The sequence below is a fragment of the Eubalaena glacialis genome, chromosome 1, assembly GCF_028564815.1.
Source record: "Eubalaena glacialis isolate mEubGla1 chromosome 1, mEubGla1.1.hap2.+ XY, whole genome shotgun sequence".
NCBI classification, from domain to species: domain Eukaryota; kingdom Metazoa; phylum Chordata; class Mammalia; order Artiodactyla; family Balaenidae; genus Eubalaena; species Eubalaena glacialis.
Genome location: NC_083716.1, coordinates 30690047 through 30712113, shown reverse-complemented (window position 1 = coordinate 30712113; position 22067 = coordinate 30690047). Strand labels below are relative to the sequence as shown.

Below are 22067 nucleotides of genomic sequence, written 5' to 3'. Positions count from 1 at the left end.
ATGGTAACCACACTACTAATTAGTGACAATTTATTGCCATGGCAACTGGACCATAACAGAGATGTTACCCACAACTCTTGCTTGGCAAGTTTGCTGCACAGTTGGGGAGCAGGTGAGTCGACAGTCGGGGAGCCAGCCTCTTGGGCACGAGCCCCAGCAGCCTCAGGATGGAGGGCCAAACGGGGGTCTGAGGCAGGGACAGCCAGGTGCCTGCACCCCTCGTTGAGGCCGCAGGGGAGACTCTACTTCCAGGTCCATCATGTTAGCTCTCTTCAAACTAATAAAATCCATCCATCTTAAGTGTAGCCTGACTCTCCCACTCCCTGCCCGGTCAGTGACAAGAGGCCCCTTATTCCACAAGTATCTTCTACCGGGACCTTCCCCTCCTCCCCTAGCTCTTCCCCCTACGTCTCCCTGTCTTCTCTGTTACACCCACCCTGTCTCCTGGCCTCCTAAGGTTTAGCACACACCTTATGGGGCTACCGGGGGCAGTTAGGAACATCTTTATTTAGCCTTGGAAAATGATGTTCCAATAGGGAGTTAAACTCCACTTTACATCAATTAATTCTTTTATACTTGAGGCAAGAACGTCCTCTTGGGGGCAAGCAGCTCCCCAGTTGGGGCTGGAGAGGCGCACCGGCTGGTAGGAAAGACTGGGGATCAGGAAATTCGAGCTGTGTGACCTTGGGCATGTCACTGAACCTTTCCGGCCACCTGGTTTCTCACCTATAACGAGAGACTGATAATAATAATAGCCCCTTCCCAGGCTGTCATAAATATTAAGTGAGCTGGTTTTTGGAAGGTACCTTGGAAAATGTCAGGTGCCACAGAGTCATTAGTGGGACTATTTCCCACCTGTTGGGTGAATAATATCCCTTTATTTTTCCAGCACTTTCAAGCTTCAAAGGCCTCCTTGTTCTGCTGTTGGGTGTGAATGCTGCTCCCTGCCCATCCCTTCCTGAAGGCGTCTCACTCTGCCCACCAGGCTGGGCGGAAGAGGTGGTGACAAGGGAAAATGCTTCCCTACGGCCCCCTCTTCCTCCTGCCACATTCTGACACCCCCTCTGATGATCCGCTCAGTGGGCCTGAGCCCACGGGGCAGCCTCGCTTACCCTTAAGAACTGCACCCCTAAACCTCTGAACCCCTACACTTGGGAGATGCAGACCCAAGTCCAATCTGGTTGCAGACAATCCATCTCTTAGACTGCATCAGGGCAGCCCTCGGGGTTGGGGCTGGGGGTGGGGAAGGGAAAGAGAGGCTGTAGGGAGCGGGGGCGGCTGCATGCTGTCGGAACTGTACAGCAGAGGGCCCGGGATGAAGAGCCAGGGGGATTCGCCGTGCTAAGGAAAAGCCTCTAGGGGCTGCCCGGCCTCTGCACCTTCTCTGGAGGCAGGAACTTGGGAAGTGTGCCCTCCAGGCCTTGGTCTCCCTCCGTGAAGTGGAGGGGGGAATGAGAAGGTCTGCAAGGCTCCTTCCAGCTCTACTTTTCAGTGCATCCTCCTGGGCCCCTCTACAGTCTGCACCATGGGGGCTCTGCGGCGAGGCTGTCAGACAAGGAACCTGGACCCGTGGGATTATTCTGCTGATTAATGATTCTAGTGGATGCTAAGGCCTGCAGGTTGCCGAGAATGTCCAAGATATTGTAAAAGAAAAGCAAAGCACTGGAACATGTAGGGGTGGAGGAATGGACAGTGTATGTGTGTGTGTGTGTGAGTGTGTGTGTGTGTGTGTGTGTGTGTGTTGGAGAAGGTGTGAGAAGGGCAGGATGGAAACAGCCTAAACTTCCTGAAAATTCTAACACAGAATCATACTGTGTTAGTGCTGGTGTTGCTACCTCCGGGTCCTCTGAGAGTGGTCCAGATGCTGGGCAGGGTTCCGAGTGTACTGGTGTGGAGGGTATTAGACAAGGACATTCCCACTCACCCTTAATCCCTCTGGTCTGTCCCTGCAGGACATTGAGGGAGATGGGGTGGCAGGAGGACAGGCTCCATCATTTGTCCACTGGTGGGGATTTTCAAACCTTGGGCACCTGGTGGGTGCAGGAGGGAAGTCGCTCCTCTCTGTGTGCCCACCCCCTGAGGCAGGGAGGGGGCTGGAAGTAGCTGTTTCACGAGAGAGGGCAGGAAAAGGAGGGGGCAGGAATAGCTCCTCTGGCTGCCTGTCGTTCAGTCCTGTGTACTAGGTATCTTGCACGATTCACCTCACCTCATCATTTTCTAGGTGAGGAAACCGAGGCTCAGGGAGGGATAACTGCAGCCAGCAGGCAATGGATCACAGTTGAAACCCACGTCTGAGTGACCCCAGAGCCACTCTCTCCCCACAGCACGCTCTCAAACATTTCTACTCAAGTTCCCTCTCAGCAGAAAAGGGATCTGTACTCCTGGTAAGGCCCAGAATGGCCAGCCATAGGCTTGACATTAAAAAAAAAAAAAACAACTCTTGTTTTAGCTGAAGAAAATGTGTACCAAGATTGCATTTGTATTCTATAACATCTGTGTTTGCTTTGAATAAAAAATGATGTCCCTCCCTGTCAATCATCTCATGCTTCTGACACTCCGTGTTTCCTGGGGCTTTGGCAGGCCTGTGGCTGTACTCCCTGGGGGTCCTGGGCCCCGGCTGAGGAGCCCGCCACTCTAGCCCTGCCTGTCCCCAGCTGACAGGTCTGGCTGCACTCCCACTGCAAGGCCAGCACTGCCTGGGAACCAGGGAGACTCTGAGGCCCCCACTCTGCCGCCCCGGGTCACCTCTCCGGAGCCGGCTGGTAGGGGTCCTCCAGAAGGCCTCAGCTGGGCATTAGGCATCTCTGTCTCCTCCAATAATGACTTCCTATAAATCAGGTCTGCCCTCTGCTTTGTTCTACACTGCTCCCAGCCAACAGCAAAACTCCCCACCCAATATCATAAATCCACCTTCATTTTCTTTCCAAATTTCGTTTAAGGCTTCTTTAATCACCGCCTTGCAGCCTGGACAGATGCTCCCTAAAAGGGTGAGGCCAAATTGCAGAGCTCCTGGGGAGGCAGTAGAGGCCAGGGAGAGGCAGGGTCCAGAGTGAAGAAGGGAAGAGAGATAGATTCCAGTGGGAATAGGGCTGAAGATGCCCACGCCTGTGCCCAGGACTGGAGGACATGCCAGGAGACACATGCAGAATGCCTCCAGGGCAGGGGTTAGCCTTGTTTGCTTTGTGCTTCCCCCCTGGACTCCCTACACCCAGGAGATGCCCAGCAGAGGGTCCTGGCATCCTTCTTTCAGAACCTCAGAGGAGGGTGTTGATGTCTGCTACACTCGGTGGGTACTGCCTGTGCGTTAGGCCCTGTGCCAAGCATGCTCTATGTTTATCTCCTTTAATACCCCCATTTTTCAGGTGAGAAAACTGAGGCCCAGAGAGGTTAATAAGTTGCCCACTGCTGCCTGGGCAGGAGGACATGGTGGAGGCAGGATCTGCACCAAGTACTCTGGCTCCAGACCCTGTCCACTTAGCAGCTCTGCTCGATGGCTAGTTCAAGGTCCTCAGAGAGGCTATGGGACGTTCCTGAGATCATTCCGGGCCAGAGAGGCAGTGCAAACCTCTTGGTCCCCACCTTCCCCAACCTTGAGTTCCTGCCTGGCTCTCTCATGGGGAGAACTAGTTCTCAGGATTCCCATGCAGGGCAGTTCAGGCTCCAAGAGGCTGCAGGCAGCTGGGGAAGTCGGGGCTTGGAGAACCAGGAACCATGGGGGAGTGGCCTTCCCTCTGCTCAACTCTGCACCAGCGGCTCTGGCTGCACCGCCCTCCAGGGGCCCTCGAGTCCCCCGAGAGCGGGCGCGCTGGCCGCTAGATGGCACTGTGACCCAGTAGAGCGGCGGCCGCCGGCAGAATCCAGAGTCTGGACAAGATGCCTCCCCTCCTCCTCCCGCGGAGCCGGACAGCCCGGTGCTGGCTTCGCCATCGCCCGGCCTGCAGACCAGGATGCGCGGGACAACCCCCTGCTGCCCTGAGCAGCCCAGGCCGGGCAGCTGTTTCAGCCAAAAAACAAACAAACAAACCGGGAGCCGCAATTAAAATCCGGAGGGCCAATCCCGGGGGCTGAGTTTCCGGTGGTCGTGCCCCTTCCTCTTTCACCGACCCCTTCTGTCTTGCAGGCTGGAGCAGGATTCTCAAGCTGGAGGTCATCAGAAAGGTCAGCTGGTTGTGACAGTTTAGGCATCAGGGGCCGGGGCTCTAAGTGCTAGTTTCTCTGCAAACCTCCTGTGTGACCTTGGGCAAGTCCCTTCTCCTCTCTGGACCTCGATTTGTTCTTTTGCAAACAGAAGGTTCTCCGGGGTCTGTCCGGCAGATGGGTGTTGTGTGCCTTGGCTCCGGGGACCTGCAGCTCTCTGACTGCACATCTGGCCATGGCTTGCTTCCCTCCCAGCCTGTTCAGGGCCCTGCTCCTCACTGCCTGCGTCTCTCCCACCTCCCCAGGCCCCAGGGCACAGCCTGGAGCTGAGCACTGGCCACGTGGCAGAGCCTCGGCAATCAGGCCGGGCTCTGGTGGTGGCCCTTACATTTGGGGTCCATTCCTGGGGCTCAGGAGGTTGCCGTGGGCTAGTTTTCCAGCCAGATGTCCATGTGTTGTGAACAGAGTGACGACGGGGGCTGCATGGTAGCGTTGGGGGGCTTGGAGGGCAGGGAAAGGGTGGGCTGGGGAAGGTGGGCAGACAGAAGAGTAACGTGGTGGGCCAAATAGGTTCTTGTCAGCCAAATGGCTTTTGGAAGTCTGCAAAGCTGCTCTAACGTGTCCTCTGGGCATGCCAGCTGCCCCGGCCTGCCTGCATGCTCCACGGAAACTGCTGTCCCTTCCTTGAGCTGCCCCGTCCTTCCAGCACAGCCTGGCACAGTTGGCCGGTGGCCCTATCCCCACCCTGTGCTCCTCAGCGGTCTCCTCTTGGCCCCCTCCTTCCCCGTCCCTGGTTCCTGCCGGCCCTCCTGCCAGCCCCACCAGAGTGAACAGTGTCCCCTTTATGATCACACCCAGCCCCAACCTTCTGAATTCTTTGATTCTGTGTATAACCCTCGCTCCCAGACCTTGCCTCCCTTCCAGCTCATCATTTTCAAGTGCTTCATCTCCCCAGTCTACCCTCCTTCTCCTGCAGATCAAGGCACTTAATTGCCAAACCAGCCCAGTGCATAGAACTGGGAACTGTTCAGAAAAATTGTCTGCACAAGTCGAGGCTGAAGCTCCTGCATGTTTATTCCTTTTCCCAGGAAAACATGGTTTATTACTGACATTCAGCCTCTCTGCTGCACGTTCCCAGGCAGAGCTCTCGTGCACTTTGATGGAGCTTGAGCTGTGCAAACTGTTTTATTGTCTAGCCATTTGTTCCCACAAACTTTGTCAGACAGGTCAACATCAATCTCTCCCTCTCACTGAGGTGGAGAGCTGGCTGGAGAAAGGCATGGTAAACTCAGGAGAGGCTGTGATAACCCTTTCTGGGTAGGACTTTGAGATGATGCCACCACCCAGGTGTCTGGAGGCCGGGGGATGGCCCAAATGACCCTTCAAGGATCCTTCCAGCCCCCCAATTTGGATCCAGGCCAGCTGCCACTTGGAAGTCTGTAGTGCAAGTTGGGATGGATATATCGGGAAGGTCAACCACTGAGGGAATTTCTACACCCAAAGTGCAGGTTGGGTGTGAGTGAGGCCAGAGTTCACGTGAGAAGCTGTGTACACCTCTGGCTTCCTGATTTCTGGCACCCCAAACAGGAACTGGATTGCTCTGCCATCAGCAGTCTATTGGCAGATTATCAGAGTTTAGTCAGCAGCCGTGCTGGAATTAGAAAAACAGCCTTCCCTAGAACGATCTCCCTGTCAGAGACTCTGACAATAGGTCCCCCATCCAGAGAGATACGCGGGGAGCGTGACTTCAAAAAAAGTGCTGGAGAGGTTTTGGAACAAGAACACAATTCTTTGAGCTCAGTTATCTGAGACGAGACCCAGCTGAAGCTTAGGGATTTAGCACTCAATTCCTGGCCGCTTATGTGTAGGTAAATAATTTCATCTGCTGTTTGGCAATAAAGAATGCTTTAAATCTTGGCCTCTGTGATTTGTCAGTTTTCTCCTACAGAACCTGTTCACCCGTCATTTGGGTTACAGCAGGGAATGGGGCAAGAGGTTCCAAGGACAGGATGATGTGGTAATGTTCTTGGCTATGTCTGACATCACCCACTGGGCCCCCCCCCAAAGCCCACCCCTGCCAGATGTCTCATCATCTGGAGAGGTCGCGTGGGAAGAAGCCGCCTATGGGTGGTGGGATGGAATAAAGCCTTCATCCTCCCTTCCCAGGGACACAAACCCACCCTCTCCGGTGGTCTCTGATGTATTAGACTCAGCCTTGCAGGGTTCCAGCCCCCAGCCCCTCCAGCTCACAGCCCCCCCATGTCACTCTGCCTACCTGTGTATTTGCTGACCCCAGCCTCAGCAGCGACGTCTCTGAGCGCCAGAATGCCCCGGGAGAGGTCGCTGGCCTCCGGATCCATTTCGATGAGGGCGTCAGGGCCCACATTACCGTAGGCGTAATTGGCGATGTAGATGGAGTAGCGTCCGGAGCCCTGAGGAGGAAGAGAAGGAGGGTGGGTGAGCAGGACCATGGCGGGGGCGGGGGCGGGGGCGGGGGGGCCCAGAGAGCAGCTCACCCCCTCCTCTCGCAGGACCATAGCTCTTTCACAGCTTCGGGCTCTGCTCCCGGGGTCTGGCGTGCGTGACCTTTCACGACACAACTCCAGAGGTGCTTTTCATAGAGGCTACGAAGTGCACGACACCCCCAGAGTCCTACAGCAAAGCGGCCCCGCTTTTCCTTCCATCCTGTTCCAGAAGAACATCCCTCCCTCTCCTCCACAACTACCTTTTTATAGACAGTTTTCTAATGTGCCTTCTCCTCCAGCTGAGCTCTCTCCAGCTGCCAGCCAGGGTAGCTGCTCAATAAATATTTGCTGATTGATTGATCTACCAATTCCCATTATTCTCAGTCTCGCTCTCCCATTCAAGCTCGCTCCAGCCAAGATGACAAGCAAATTCGTGAGCCAACTCCTTGCCCCACCTCCACCCTGTACTTCTTCACTCCTCCATTTGGGTAGCACGATAGGCTCGGCTACGCCAGGCTCCTCCTTCCCACTTCCACCCCCTTGTTTTTCCCACGTTACCGGAAAGAAATAGTATATTGCTTCTGCCTTTATAACACTGTCTCAAATATACATGTATATTTTCCCCTTTGCATCCAGGAGAAGCCCTGGGCACCAGCTCCTCCTTGCTGTAGACATTCTCTTCTCTAGTCCAAGACACGGCTGATGAAAGATTCTTTCCTGCCTGTTATTATAATGGTGTTATTTCTTCAATGGATGCCTTCTTTCCCCCAAGAGATCCACACAATTTCTCAATCAGTTTTCTAGCTTTCCTCTTATCCCTTGCAGCATTTCCCTCCAATTAATCAGACAGTACATATTTCTTGAGCTCTAACGATGTGCAAGGTGCTGGGGTATAAATGTACTTAAGATCAAGTCTTTGTCCTTAGGTTGCTTATAGTCTAGTTTAAAGGAAGCCGACAAGGACCTGCTGTATAGCACAGGGAACTATACTCAGTATTTTGTAATAACCTATAAAAGAATCTAAAAAAATACATATATATGTATGTATAATTGAATCACTTTGCTGTACACCTGAAACTAGCACAACATTGTAAATCAACTATACTTAAATAAAAAATAAAAGTAAAAAAAAAAAAAGAAGGAAGCTATAAACACAAAACAACCCAGGAAAAACAGCTGAATTTAAGGCAGCAAAGTGTGCTCTGTCACCTCCTTCTTTTCAGCCCTCTTTGCTTTCTTCTATTTCTCGTCCAATGGTCCCATGAGAGCCCCCTCTCACCTAACTGGTCACTTTATCCCTCCTTTGGGACCATTTTCTTTGGGGAAACTGATTAAGAGCCACTTGGGTCTAACAGGTGGGTGAAGCCAAGGAAGGAACTCTGGGTCTCCTGGGCGAAGCAGGCGCATCAACAATTATATGTCTGATTGAGTGTGTACAGGGTTTCCTGGGTGCACAGAAGAGGGGCTCTTAACCCAGAGGAAGGGCACCTAGCCATGGGGAGTTCAGAAAAGGCTTTCTAAGAGAAGTCTTGGCCAGGTGAAGTGGAGGGGAAAGAACCTTCAAGGCAGAGATGAGACAGAGAGTGATGAATGTCGGGAAGCCACAAACAGTTCATCCAATGCTGTCAGAATGTCAAACGCAAGGCGAGGTCTGTCGGGGGAGGACGCTGGAGAAGGTGGCCAACCTGTTCTGTAAAGACTTCTCTGCCCCTTCATTTTTGGTTCTCTGAGTCTCTAGCCTGCTACCTGGGAATCGATGCTTTACAAGTCTTGTTACTCAAAGTGGTCCCTGGACCAGCAGCATCGGTGTCATCTGGGAGCATGTTAGAAATACAGACTCTCAGGCCCCAGCCCAGACCTGCTGAATCAGAACCTGCATTGTCACAAGATCCCCAGTGATCCCTACACAAAAATGAAGTTTGAGTTGCACTGCTTTACAACATGGTTTTGTGATTAGGGGAGAATTTTGAAAGGTTCTTGCCCATCACAGGAGGTTGGTATATGTGTGTGGAATGGCTGGATGAAGAGAGAATGAATGGGGCCAAAGGGGAAAGTGCACCATCACTGTGACGCTTCCTGACCCTACCAGCTGTTAGCAATCTCATCGACAAATGGGCAATTAACCCCAGATGAACTGAAATGCACTCTGCTAGAAATTAGGATATTTATAAAATTCAGTTATACCTAGTTCCTTACTTCAGTGTATTGGGTTGACAGAAAAACATAGATGTGTTACAGTTATAGAAGACTGCAGAAATTCACATGTGAACTTGACCACAGTAATTCTGGGACGGGGAGTTGGTTCCAGGCGAAGGAAGATGTTTCTGCAGTTTTGGGTCCAGGGCAGTGGGTCTCACCCTGTAGCCAACCTCAGAATCACCTGGGGGGCTTATGAAAACATGGATGCTGGGTCCTATCCCCCGTTTTTCTGATTCAGGAAGCCCCAAGAATCTGCATTTCTAACAAGTTCCCAGGTGAAGCTGGTGCTGCTGTTTCAGGAACCACACTTTGAGAACCACTGGTCTGGGGCTGTCGGTCTGGATCCTAGTCACAGCCGTGCCCCTAACTGGCTCTGTGCCCTTGGGCAGGTCCCTCACCCACTGTGGCCGTATCTCCTCACGTGTTAAGTGGGAATCATAACCCCCCTGCTTCCTGGCAGGGTTGCTGAGAAGATGAAATGAGACAACGCATGTGAAAGTTATTTGAAAAGATAAAAATGCTATATAAACATGAGGCATAATCATTATCGATCAGGGAACGCTTCTTGTAAGAGATCGGCTTTGAGCTGGATCCAGAAAGGTGGATGAGTGATGAGGCACCTGAAGATGAAGGGCAGAGGTGTTCCAGGTTTGGGACAGAGAACGGATGAGGGCTGTGAGGGGAGCGGGAGAGAATGGCATGGCACACCGTAGGGGTTGAGGCTTTTACCTGGTGCAAAGCTGTCAAGCTTTAGCATAAGTCAGAGTCACCTTTGGGCATTTGAAACCCAGGCTGCAGGGCCCCACCACCAGGGGCTCTGATTGGTAGGTCTGGAGGGTGGAGTGGGGTGGGACCTGAAAATTTGCATTTCTAACAATGCAGATGCTGCTAGTACAGAGCAGGTATGCTAACAGGCCCCAGGTAGGGGTTGTGGGGCTGAGGAAGGAGTAGGTCAAAGGTTGTAATAGAACCTGGGGTTAGAAATGTGTATCTGATACGGGTTTACCCAGAGGCAGGGCAGCAGGGAGGTAAAAGGCATCTGATTATTTTCAGCCAGGCAGGGCTCAATTCCTGCCTTTGCCTGCCACTTACTGTTGTGACCAAGATCAAGTAGCTTACTGCTAGAAGCCTTAGTTTCCCTATCTGTAAAATGGGGATAATGATAACATGTACCTCATAGGTTTATTTTGAGGATTCAATAAGATGGTGCATGGAAACCACTTAGCACAGAGCTTGGCATGTGGCCAGTTTAACAAGCGTTAGCTATTATTACTGTTTTTGTTATGTTAATATTATATTCTTAACGTTATGATTGCTCTTGTGTTTTCCCATACCACACTGCATCCCTGTCTCTCAACTTCCACACTGGCGTTGACCTCTCCACAGTTCTCAGGCCTCAGGGGTTGCCAAGGTGGTGGCTGGACACAGAAAGTATCCCCTCTCCTGGTGGCAGACCAGCTGTGCGGGCGTTTTCTAGTTCCCTGAGGCTGGGCCTGAGTAGGGAGTGAGCAAGCCGCTAAGTGCCCGCCTCCTGTGCTTCGTGCCAAAGTGTCTCTTTTTTCCTTTCTCTTTTTGCACTTCACATGGTGCCTCCCTCCTGTGGTTAAGTGCGCTGGTGTGCAGATGACCTTGTTAGGACAGAGCGAGTCTCTTTGTGATTAACCTTCAGGCCCTCCCACCAGTGCTGAGAAGATTCCTGCCTTAGCCGAGTGTGGCGGCCCTGGTCCCGAAGGGGCGAGACAGGAAGCCAGGAGGAGACAGGGGAAGAGGCCCGGCAGCAGTGCGGCCAGGCCTGGCGCCCCCCAGAACCCCCAGTCCCTGGGGCCGCTTGCTGAGCCGCCTCCCGGTTTCCTCCCACCAGGCAGGTCAGGTCAGGGCCAAGTGTGGCTTCACAGCCCAGCCTGGTGCTCTTCCCAGCACCAGCTTGATAAGAAATAAATATTTATACCTGGCACCTGCCTTCTCCCAAGGCCTGGAGGCCCCTGCTGTGAAGATTCACGCTGAATCCCCAGTCCCCTCGGTGCCATCTCAGTCCTGAAATGAGCTGGCCCCCTTGTGCCTGTCCCCAGAATGGGGGCCAGAGATGCTCCCATGGAAGCTGGGCAGCAGCTGGGTCCCTGATTTAGTGAGGACTGTTTCGTAAAGCCAGGGAGGGGGCCGCAGGGAAGCAGGTGACAGGAGGGATAAATCACCTCCACTCCACGCTCTGGCTCTGGCTGGGTCGGCCGGGATGCAGGCCCGGGGGTGGGGGGTGGGCGCCTCACAGGGCAGATGGCTGCAGCTGCTCCTGCCCTCCCCACTCGGCCTTTCTCCCCCGCACTTCGAGTTGAGCACCTGTGTGCCGGGTGGCTAGCCGGGCGGGAAAGGGTTGATGGAGCTATGGATTAACTAAAGTACTTGTACATTCAGGCAACCCTCCACTCACCCACCCACGAGCCACTTTGCTTGTGCCTTCATTTGTTCCATAAATACTTATGGGGGAGGGGGCCTGATGGCGCAATGCCTGGCACATAGTAGGCACTTCATAAATAAGAGTTGAATAAATGAATGAATGAACACAAGGTTCAGAGTTGAGAGATTCTGATTCATGTCCGAGCCACACCACCGATCTGTTTTGGGTCCTCAGGCAGGTCCCTGCTCCAAGCTGGGGCTCAGTGCCCTCCTCTGTCCAGTGGACACGATGATGACAGCCCCTGGTTGCCGGAAAGGCCTCAGGGGAGAAAGGATGTGAAAGTATGTTAGCACCTACTATGTGTAAGGGCCTGTGGGAGCGGCCTTGGGCTCTGCCCTCGGGAGCCATGCTCTGTCCGGGGACGTCTGCCTGGGGCTCCCCTCCTGGCCGACACATCGCCGTGTGCCCCCCTTCTCCCCAGGCCCCCGTGCACCCCTGGACTCACCCTCCTGTCCACGCAGGCCACAGAGCGCCCGGCAAAGAGGCTGGCCACGCCGCGGGCCACGTTGACCTCGTCACTCAGGATGTCTTCCCAGCGGTTACTGCGGAACTTGAACAACTTGTCCGTGTACGTGGCCACCCCTGGAGAGAGGAGGGAAGGGAGAGCTGGTGGCCGGTGCGGCACCTACCGCAGGGGTTGGGGCCACAGGTGGATGGGTCGCCTGCTACACACTGAGCGCTTAGGCAGCTGCGACCCCTCTCCTGGGGACACGCAGGGATTCTCAGTTGAGAGAAGAGACTCTGAGGCTTATGAAAATGGCCAGCCCAGCCCTCAGGAACTTGGGAGGCAGTGTGCCCACTCCTGTGTGCTGAGCGGACCCTCAACACGGGGTCTTGGGGCCTGGAGCTGACCTGGGATCTCATGGTCTGCACTGCGCTCCTGCCGCACCACGAGCAGGACCCCGGGATTGCCAGTATGTCACACCCAAACTCAACCAAGAACGTCTCTTTCTCCAGGAGCTGCCGCCTACATTCTCTGCTGAATCACAGGACCTGATTTGGGTCTCAGAAGAAATGGTCCAGGCTGGCGGGTGGGTCTCTAAGTCCAGATCGAGGAAGGGGCTGGAAGTTGAGCTCTGACAGGTGTGTCACCAACACTCCAGGAAAACTGGATGGCAGTGGGGTCAGCCCTCCGATGGGGTGAGGGTTTGTGGAGAGGCAATGGGCGCAGCCTGAGGGGAGCAGGTGACGCGGTGGTCAGGAACTCGGGGTTTAGAGTAAACGGGACTGAGTCGCAGGCTCGGTTCTACCGAGATTCTACTTCTAGGCTCTAGTTGTTGACTTTGGGCAAGTCCGAGCCTCAGTTTCCTTATCTGGAAATGGGGACGACAATAATAACTGCATTCCAGTTTAATTCAAGGGGTAAATGAGATGATGCACCTGAAAGATTTAGCACGGCACCGCCCATCCCCCAAAGGGGTCGGAGGTCCTAGACAGAAATGATTATTCCCGTTCACAGACGGCGGACCCTCTGAGGTGCTTCCGGGACCTCAGCTCTGCACTGCAGGGGTGTGGTGAGGGTGAGTGTGTGAGTGTGGGGAGAGTGAGTGTAAGAGTGAGTGTGAGTGTGAGGATAAGTGTGTGAAAGTGAGTGTGTAGGAATGCACAGGAGTGGGTGGGTGAGAGTAAGAATGTGAGTAAAAATGAGTGTGAGTGAATAAGTGTGAGATCGAGTGTAGGAATGAGAGTGAGAGTGAGTGGATGAGTGTGAGTGTGTGCGGGTGAGGGCTGTGCACAGGAGGCTCCTCAGGTGGCTCTACCTGGGAGAGGACAAAGGGTGTGCTCTCCGAGTGGCCTCACACAGGGACCTCCTAAGACCCCGGGGACCCACAGGGGCCTGGAGCTGGTCTTAGGGATGCTCGCCAGACTCCAGGGAGCTGGCATGGGGGCAGAGCTGTGCCACTCTGCCTGACCCTCCCGGCGGCGCAGGGGCCCCGTCCTGAGGAGGGGAAGGCCCTTTCCCAGCAGAGCGGAAGGCAGATCCAGGAGTCCCGCAGGTGTCTATGGGGTGGGGCTTGGGCTGAGGAGCCACAGCTGGGGTCTGCACAGAGCTGCTGTGGCTTGGGAGGGCGGCCCACTGGGGCTGCTGAGGAACCTGATCTGGACAGAGGCGCAGGTGCCGACTCAGAGGGCCTGAGCCTGTGTCTAGTTCTGATTCCCGTTTGCTCGGGGCCTTGGCCGGTTCCTTATCCTCTTCGCAGCCTCGGTTTCCTCATCTGAGAGTTGGGGGTAACAGCTGTGCCTCCTCCCTCCCAGCATCGCTGTGGGAACTGCAGGGGAAAACTCTGGGGCCCCGGGTCGGCACGCGGGGACTGTCCTCTAGCTGCTCTGTGCCACCCCGGGCCCCCAGGCCCTCGTCGCAATCCCCAGGGACCAGATGTGTCTAGAGATTGAGATTTTTTTCCTTTCACGTGTCAGAAAGGTAACACAGTGCACACACCGTTTAGTACATAACACCCCCATCAGGGACGGGGGCAGCACCCTGTAATTAAACACATTAATATTTCTGCAGTGAAATATATGAATAGTCACACTAGGTGGGATAAATAAAGCCCATAAATAGCTCACGTCAGCTCAGGACAGGTTTTGCTATCAATTCACTTTCCCACGAACTTAAAAAAAGCACTTGAGGCTTTCAGAGCGTTCTGGATTTCAGGACTGCGGAAAAGGGACTGTGGACTGACACTGCCATCCTCATGGCGGTCCCCGAGGCAGTGGCAGCCTTGTCATCGCCTTCTGATGCCTGGGGTGCCTCCGAGGACGGCACTGCAGGCTTCCGGGCGCCCAGCTTTCACAACAGCGAGCGACCCTTGCCCTTCTCTGTCAAACCAGGGCCTCTTTAGACTGTACCTCCAGCTCGTCTAGTCCCACCTGAAATCCCGAGGTCAAACTCTACCAAAGCTTAGCCTAGGTGAGAAAGCAGCTGCCGGCAGCTGGGGCTCTGCAGAGCTCTGATGGGCGCCTCTGCATTCAGCGGGAGAAACTTCTCAAGCCGCCGAGTTCCTGCCTCAGGTAGACAAGAGGAAAAAATGAGCCCAGGGTGACTCTATCCCCCTCTCTTTGCCTCATCACCCCCAATTCCTCCTGCTCACATTTCCCAACATTTCCTAAAGTGTCCTTTATGGAACCCTGGTCTCTGCCAGCTGCCTGGAGAAAAGATTTCGCGATCGTCTGAGTTCAGGAAAGACTGCACCTTCCAACCACCCTTGGAGATTCTCAGTGGACATCAGTCTATCAAAACTTTGAAAAGTCCTGCAATAAATTACGGGCTTAATTTGACTTAAGCCAGCCTTTCCCAAACATACTTGGCCATGGAACCCCTTTTTGCAGCTCACCTGTCAGCATCCGGCAGAACTAGCCCTGTTCTTAGCAAACAGCTGCGCGGGGGTGTTGACTTCGGGCCACGTTCTGGGCTTTGTGGCCAGAGGGGTTAGGGCGCCACATACTGTTAGCCTCTTCCCCCGTTCCAGCCTCCTGGCTTCTGAGCTGACCAGGGACGCCCAGAAGAATAAACTAAGGTAGAATGTGCAACAGTGATGCACAGCCTTGTAGATCATAAATGGGAACGGCAAAATCAATGGCAGCCCTTCTGCAGGCAGAGGCCTGGAGGCCTGGGCGACAGGAGGGATGGGAGCCTGTGATTTAGGAAGAGCAAACGCTCTGGGAGCTGCAACCTGGGTAATTAGGTGTGTCAGGAAGACAGATAAACAGTGAGCTGTGTGGGTCGATGGCACTGGCAATAAACACCCGGCACTGGCAATAAACACCCAGCACTGGCCCCTGGCCCATGTCAGCGTGTAATCCCACCTTCTGGCTCCTTGTAGCTGCACTCTGTCCTGGGGCCCCTCACTGAGTCGGGGGCAGCAGCTCGGGAGGAAGAGAGGCTGTTAGTTGTAGGAGAGAGGGGCTCTCCTGAGTCCCTGGGGGTGACTCCTACAGACCGGAGGCCTGGGAGAAACAGGGCGTTCAAGGGCAGGGTAGGGGGCTCTGGAGGTCATGGCCCCTCTGAGAGGCACATCTGGGGACTCCCATTCCCACCCAGACTTTGGCATGTTGGCATTAAGGGAGCCTTGAAGGTCTCAGAGCCCAGTGGAACCGGCAGTTGTTGCCAGGTGGCCAGTTGGGAAGGCCAAGTGGAGGAGGCTCAAGGGCCCACCACTCCCTGCTGGGTGCTGGGGGAGGCCTCATGGAAGTAGGAGTCTCAGTCCTTCACTCAGGGCACTTACAGTTCATTTGACGACAGGAGGGATAGGCAGAGGACATGCCATGGGACTGTGGTAAAACTAATACTACTTAACATTCCTACAGAGCTTTCTATGTGCCAGGCGCTTCACATACATTCACTCACTAATCCTCGCCACAAGCCCACAAGGCAGGTACTATTTTCAGGACCAACTTACAGATGAAGGACCTGAGGCACAAGAGGCAAGGGGAATTGCCTGTGATCCCCCAACTAGCAGAGCCCCGCAGAGACAACAGGACAGTACATCCCGGAGATGCTGTGAAATCAGGCCACAGTGCTCAGGGAGGGCTTCATGACAGAGGAGGCACCTGAACTGAAGCATCAGAGTAACAACAGCATGGCTCCAGCGTGTAGAGCACTTAGTATAACCAGGCTCTGCATGAAGCACTTCTTCATGTTTTTTTACAATCATCATCTTGCCTAAACCCCTCAGGCACCTTGAAAGGTGGTGTAGCCCCATTTTACAGATGGAGAAATTGAGGGGCAGAGAGGTTAAGTCAATTGCCCAAGAGCCAGTGAGTGGTGGAGACAGAGTCAAACCCAGGTCTTTCTGACTCCAAAGCCTGTGCTTCTGAGCACTCACTCCACTGCTCGTTAGGCAGAGAGGAGGGGCGGCGCTAAGGCCAGGCGGGGAAGCATCAGCAAAGGCACAGAGAGGACACTGAGTTTGCCTAGAGGGGAGGGTTTGTGCAGGTGCAGGAGGAGCAGCATGGCAGGCCAGGAGATAGCCACTAATCCAGTACTGAGGGTGAAGGGGCCATGGGTGGTTTCTGATCTGGGGAAGACAGTGTTTCTGGAAGATTCACCTGGCAGTGGAGTGAGGTGTGGGCTAAGGGGAGAAAATGAAGTGGGGAGGCCGCTTCTGTAGTAGCTCAGGCATGATCCCGGGCGACGCTACAGGGAAAGTGGGGAAGAAGCGCTGGGTGCAGGAGGCTGGAGCAGGAGGGGCGGGAGGGTGTGGCTGGGTGTGGCGGATCAGAGCAAGTCCACCGTGCGGGGTTAGTGATGGAAGCAGGGACATCGGGCCAGCCGAGGGTGGGAGCAGGAGCTTGGCCTTTGAGGGGATCATAAGGTGGCCGAGAAGGCATGCCCAAGAGCTCACTGGCCATGAGGGATGGCAGCTTGCAGAGCAGTGAGGCTGGAGCTGGGGCGGAAGGGAAAGACCAGTCTTTCTTCCTTCTCAGTCTTCCTTCTTCCATCCCAGGGAGAAGAGAGAAATCCGATGAACCTCTGCCGAGTGCATCACCCACATTAGCTCAGTTGGTCCTCTCCATAGTCGCGTCAGGAAGATAGATTCTTTGTTTTACAGAGAGAAATCGGGCTCAGAGGGTTAAACCGTATACCTAATGCACAGCTGTTGTTAAGTGGCAATGCCAAGCCTCAAACTGGGGTCTGACTGCAAAGCCCCCCACCACATATTAAGGAGCTGGGCAGATTATGGAGAACAGTATGGAGATTCCTTAAAAAACTAAAAATAGAGCTACCATATGACCCAGCAATCCCACTCCTGGGCATATATCCAGACAAAACCATAATTCAAAAGGATGCATGCACTCTGATGTTCACTGCAGCACTGTTTACAAAAGCCAGGACGTGGAAGCAACCTAAATGTCCACTGACAGAGGAATGGATAAAGGAGATGTAGTACATATATATAATGGAATATTACTCAGTCATAAAAAGGAACGAGATAATGCCATTTGCAGCGACATGGATGGACCTAGAGATTGTCATACAGAGTGACTAAGTCAGAAAGAGACAAATATCATATAATATCGCTTATATGTGGAATCTGGAAAAATGGCACAGATGAACTTATTTGCAAAGCAGAAATAGAGTCACAGATGTAGAAGACAAACTTATGGTTACCAAAGGGGGAAGGGGGTGTGTGGGATGAATTGGGAGATTGGGATTGACATATATACACTATTGATACTATGTATAAAATAGATAACTAATGAGAACCCACTATATAGCAGAGGGAACTCTACTCAATGCTCTGTGGTGACCTAAATGGGAAGGCAATCTAAAAAAGAGTGGATATATGCATATGTATAACTGATTCACTTTGCTGTACAGCAGAAACTAAAAATAAATAAATAAATAGCTGGGCGGGGGCTGGTGGAGGGCAGTCCCGGCTCCCGAGGAACCTCATTTTGCGTTAGGACCGAGGAAATGGATTTCAGGGCTCCATACTCTTTATGATGCTGCTTTGACAGCCTCACCCCATCCTTGCTTCTCCTGGGGCCACGTGGCAATGAGGCACAGTGGGGATGGGGGTGGGGAGCCTGAGCAGTTCATGTGCTCATCTCCCCAAATGGGATCATGCTGGGTGAGCTGAAAATCTGGACCTTGTGTCCAAGCGAAACATGGCTGGGGATCAGGAGACCCTAGGATCCATTTTAGGGCTTAGAGGATCCTAGGAAAAGAGGGTGGAGCCTCAGGGTTAGTGTATGTCAGGCTTTACCAGGCACAGGAAGTCCTGGCCATCCTGGTAAAATGCAGATTCTGGTCTAGTCAGTCTGGGGTGGGGCCTGAGATTCTGCAAATTTATGAGCTTCCAGCTGTTGCCAGTGCTGGGTTGCGAAAGCTGCTTTGAGAAGCGAGGTGTAGAGCATCTGGGTGCAGCAGGAATGGGCCTGAGTGAAGCGCTGTGGACAATGGGTGCACTCTCAAGGCAGACTCATTTGCTGTGGGGGGCAGAAGAGCCTGGAAGTGCAAGGCGCCCCCGATTTCCGTTCTCTCTGGCGCAGTGACTGAAGCCTTCTCTCTGAGAGTTTACAAAAGCCCTGCTGAAGGCCTAAGTATAATATGGAGCTCAGGAGCCATCCGAGAAAAGAGTCATAAATCCAAGCTCATAAAAGTAAAAATGGGGACTTCTCTGGTGGCGCAGTGGTTAAGAATCCGCCTGCCAATGCTGGGGACACGGGTTCGAGCCATGGTCTGGGAAGATCCCACATGCCACGGAGCAACTAAGCCTGTGCGCCACAACTACCGAGCCTGCGCTCTAGAGCCCGCGAGCCACAACTACTGAAGGCTGCATGCCTGGAGCCCGTGCTCCGCAACAAGAAAAGCCACCGCAATGAGAAGCCCGCGCACCGCAATGTAGAGTAGCCCCAGCTGGCCGCAACTAGAGAAAGCCTGCGCACAGCAACGAAGACCCAATGCAGCCACAAATAAATAAATTAATTAAAAAAAAAAAAAAAGTAAAAATGTTCTGCACTGCAAAACCCACTATGAGCGAAGACAAAAGAAAAATGACAAATAAGAGGAAGCTATATGCAACTTGTATGACAGACAGAGGGCTGGTTTCCCTAATTTATAAAGAGGTGTTACAAATCAGTACGAAGAAGGCTGATAATCAATAGAAAAAAAGAGACTCAAATATAAAAAAGTATGTTAAGCCTTGCTCATTTTAAGAAAAATTAAAACTACATTTAGATCCCAATTTTTTTCCTATCAGATTAGCAAATATTTTTTAAAATGATGACATGTATTGGTGAGACTATTGGGATGGGAAAGGCTCACTGGTATCAGGGCTGATAGGAGTGTAATTAGGACTGTCCCTTTGCAGGACATGCCATGCCCATCAAAACTACCCCTGTATATTCCTTTGATGCAGCAATTCCATTTCTATGAGCTTACCTTACAGATACACCTGGAATTGTGGAGAATGGCATGTTGTACAAGCTTATTCATTCGGTGGCACTGTTTGCAAGCAATCTAACTATTCATCAACAGAGGGCCAATTCAACAAATGGCAAATCTATACAACGGAGTACTCTACAGCCATAAAAAGAATGAGAAAGCTCTCTGTGTGCTGCCGTGAAATACTGTCCAAAGCTGATTGTTAAACGAAAAAGCAAGGGGCAGCACCGTGAACAGAGCGTGCTACTATTTGTGTAGAAAGGGAGGGAGGTATATGTAGACTGAAGATGGCGGACGGTCAGTGACCGTTCTGCTGAACGGAATGAGGTAATAAATAAGGTGGGGTGTGGGGTTCACAGTCCACAGGGACCCCCTCAGCACCACACTGCTATTACCCCAGGCCAGGTCACGCAGCAGAAGAGCTCAGGGCCAAGCCGAGTAGCAGCTGGGGTAGCCAGCGCAGGAACTCCGAGGGATGGGATCTGGGCAGGAGCTGCAGGAGGTCCTGGGTTCCTGGATGTGGAAGGGGTGTTGGAGCGGGCCTCTTGTCCGCCTCTGTCCTGCACACACTCCTACCTGGTTTTTTTACAGAGTAGTGTTGCCTGAGACACAGTGGCTAGTACCCTTCCAGGTCAGTTAAGCTGTATGCTGCTTTCCTGGCCCAGGCCTCTTGGATTGTGGTCAGTCTTCCTCTGTTCCCTCCCTCTTACTACCTTCCAGTTCTTAACCCTTGAGCTGTGCCTACCTGATACCCTCATCTGTGTGGTGTCTTATTTACAGGATGGTCCTTTTCTCTTTCTGCTCCAAGAGTCTCTCTCTTCAAGCGGCCGGAAGGGAGGCCTGTGGCCCCTCCATCCAGGACATTTCTAAAGTCTCTGCCTTTCTTCAAGCCACAGAATTATAACAGCCGTTGCTTAGAAAGCATGGATTAGGTCCTAGACACCATAATAAGTACTTTTCATTCATTATCTCAGCTGTTTATTCAAATATATATATTAAATGTTTATGGGCTTCCCTGGTGGCGCAGTGGTTAAGACTCCGCCTGCCAATGCAGGGGACACGGGTTCGAGCCCTGGTCCGGGAAGATCCCACATGTCGCGTAGCAACTAAGCCCGTGCGCCACAACTACTGAGCCTGAGCTCTAGAGCCCACGAGCCACAACTACTGAGCCTGCATGCCACAACTACTGAAGCCCATGCGCCTAGAGCCCATGCTCCACAGTAAGAGAAGCCACCTCAATGAGAAGCCCACGCACCGCAATGAAGAGTAGCCCCCGCTCACTGCAACTAGAGAAAGCCCGCGCGCAGCAACGAAGACCCAACACAGCCAAAATAAATAAATAAATAAAATAAATTTTAAAAAAAAGTTTACTAAGTGACATAAGCATTTCTTTGGTCCTGGAGATACAACAGAAAACAAGACAAAGTTTCTGTCCCCATGGTGTTTAGCAGAAGAGTAGAAGAGATGAACAGCAAACAAATATATAACATATTTTCAGACAGCAGTAAGTGCTCTGAAGAGAAATAAAGCAAGTTAAGGGCATAGGGAGTGATAGGGTACGGTCTTAAGGCTTTCAGGGAAGACCTCATCTGAGAAGGGGCCTGAATGAAGGGAAGGAGTGAGTCCTGAGAACAACGGTGGGAAAAGCATTTTAGGTGGAGAGAACAGCAAGTACAAAGGCCTCGGGTAGGAATACGGCAAGCAAGACGAAGAGTGGAGGAAACAGAGCCAGAAGGGCAACTGGCTCACAGCCGGAGGGGTGTGGCGGGTGACGGTAAAGACTTTGGATACAGTCTGTGGGGCTACTGGAGGGAGTTGAACTCATGAAGTTGATATGATTTTCCTGTACTACAGGTGAAGGGGTTGAGACCGAGGGAGGTCAAGCATCTTGCCCAAGGTCACCCAGTAGGTGAGGGGCACGTCCCAGGTTTGTACAGACTGACTCCCACGGGACACTGCCAGGATGCAGGACCCCAGTGCTGACATCCTAACAGCTGGCTGAGGGACAGGATGGGTCCGTCCTTCCAGAGGTCTCTCCAATGCTTGGGCACAGGCTAAAGGAGCCCCCAGTCATAAGCCACGGGCAGGTGTGGGCTGGCTGGGGCTCCTGGAGAGCATCGCCGGTTCCTCATTGTGGGCAGGGTGGCAATGGCTGAGCGTCATGCCAGCTGGACCCAGGGAAGTGCTGATCTGGTACAAATGGCTCCACACCCCACCCACTGTCAATGAATCAATCGAATCACTCAACTGAAAAATTAACTCAAACCCACAGACATCCCTCAAACCCACAGAAGGTCACTGGGAGGTGCACGCCTGGGGCTGAAGCTGGGGTGCAGTGTCACCCTTACCCCAGCTCTGGGGGCCGAGCGCCAGCCTCTCCCAGAGGAACCTTCCGGGGGGCTCCATTTGCCTGCCTCTTCTTGTCTTCCCTCTGTTGGCAAACCTTCTCTCAGGCCAAATGCTTGTGCCTTGTCTGTTCTTCCTGGATTTATTTATCAAGTTTTAATTGTACTCTTAGGATGTTCAAGTTCTGGCTGGGCCAGAGGGAGGCACAAAATAACCAATACATGGACTTTGCCCTTGAGGAACTTAGTGGCTAGGAGAGTGGAGTCAGATTCCTAGAGAAATGTAAGACTGCACTGGGGAGACAGGGCAGGATTTTTGTCTGTTACATTCACTGGGGCATCATCAGTGCCTAGAATAGTGCCTGGCATATGGTAGGTGCTCAGTAAATACCCGATGAGTGAATACATTAGTGAGTAAATGGGGTGATGGTTAGGTTGAGCGCAGAACCAACATGACTCTGGGGTATTGCTGTCAACCTCCACTGCACGAGGGAATCACCTGGAGAGCTTTCCAATCTGATAACTGCGTCCCACCCCCAGAGGTTCAGACTAGACTGGACCGGGATGCTCCTTGGGAA

The 22067-nt window shown here is 53.0% G+C and overlaps 1 protein-coding gene across 3 annotated transcripts in view; it reads right to left on the bottom strand.

Moving 5' to 3' along the window:
• Positions 1-22067, bottom strand: part of CRTAC1 (cartilage acidic protein 1) — a 155336-nt gene that overhangs the window by 48389 nt on the left and 84880 nt on the right. For all 3 annotated transcript variants that reach the window (XM_061209193.1, XM_061209115.1, XM_061209266.1), the window contains exons 4-5: positions 11699-11835; positions 6413-6569 (exon numbers count right to left, since the gene is read on the bottom strand). In XM_061209193.1, the coding sequence (XP_061065176.1) occupies positions 6413-6569; positions 11699-11835 (294 nt within the window). The remainder of the gene's footprint in view (positions 1-6412; positions 6570-11698; positions 11836-22067) is intronic.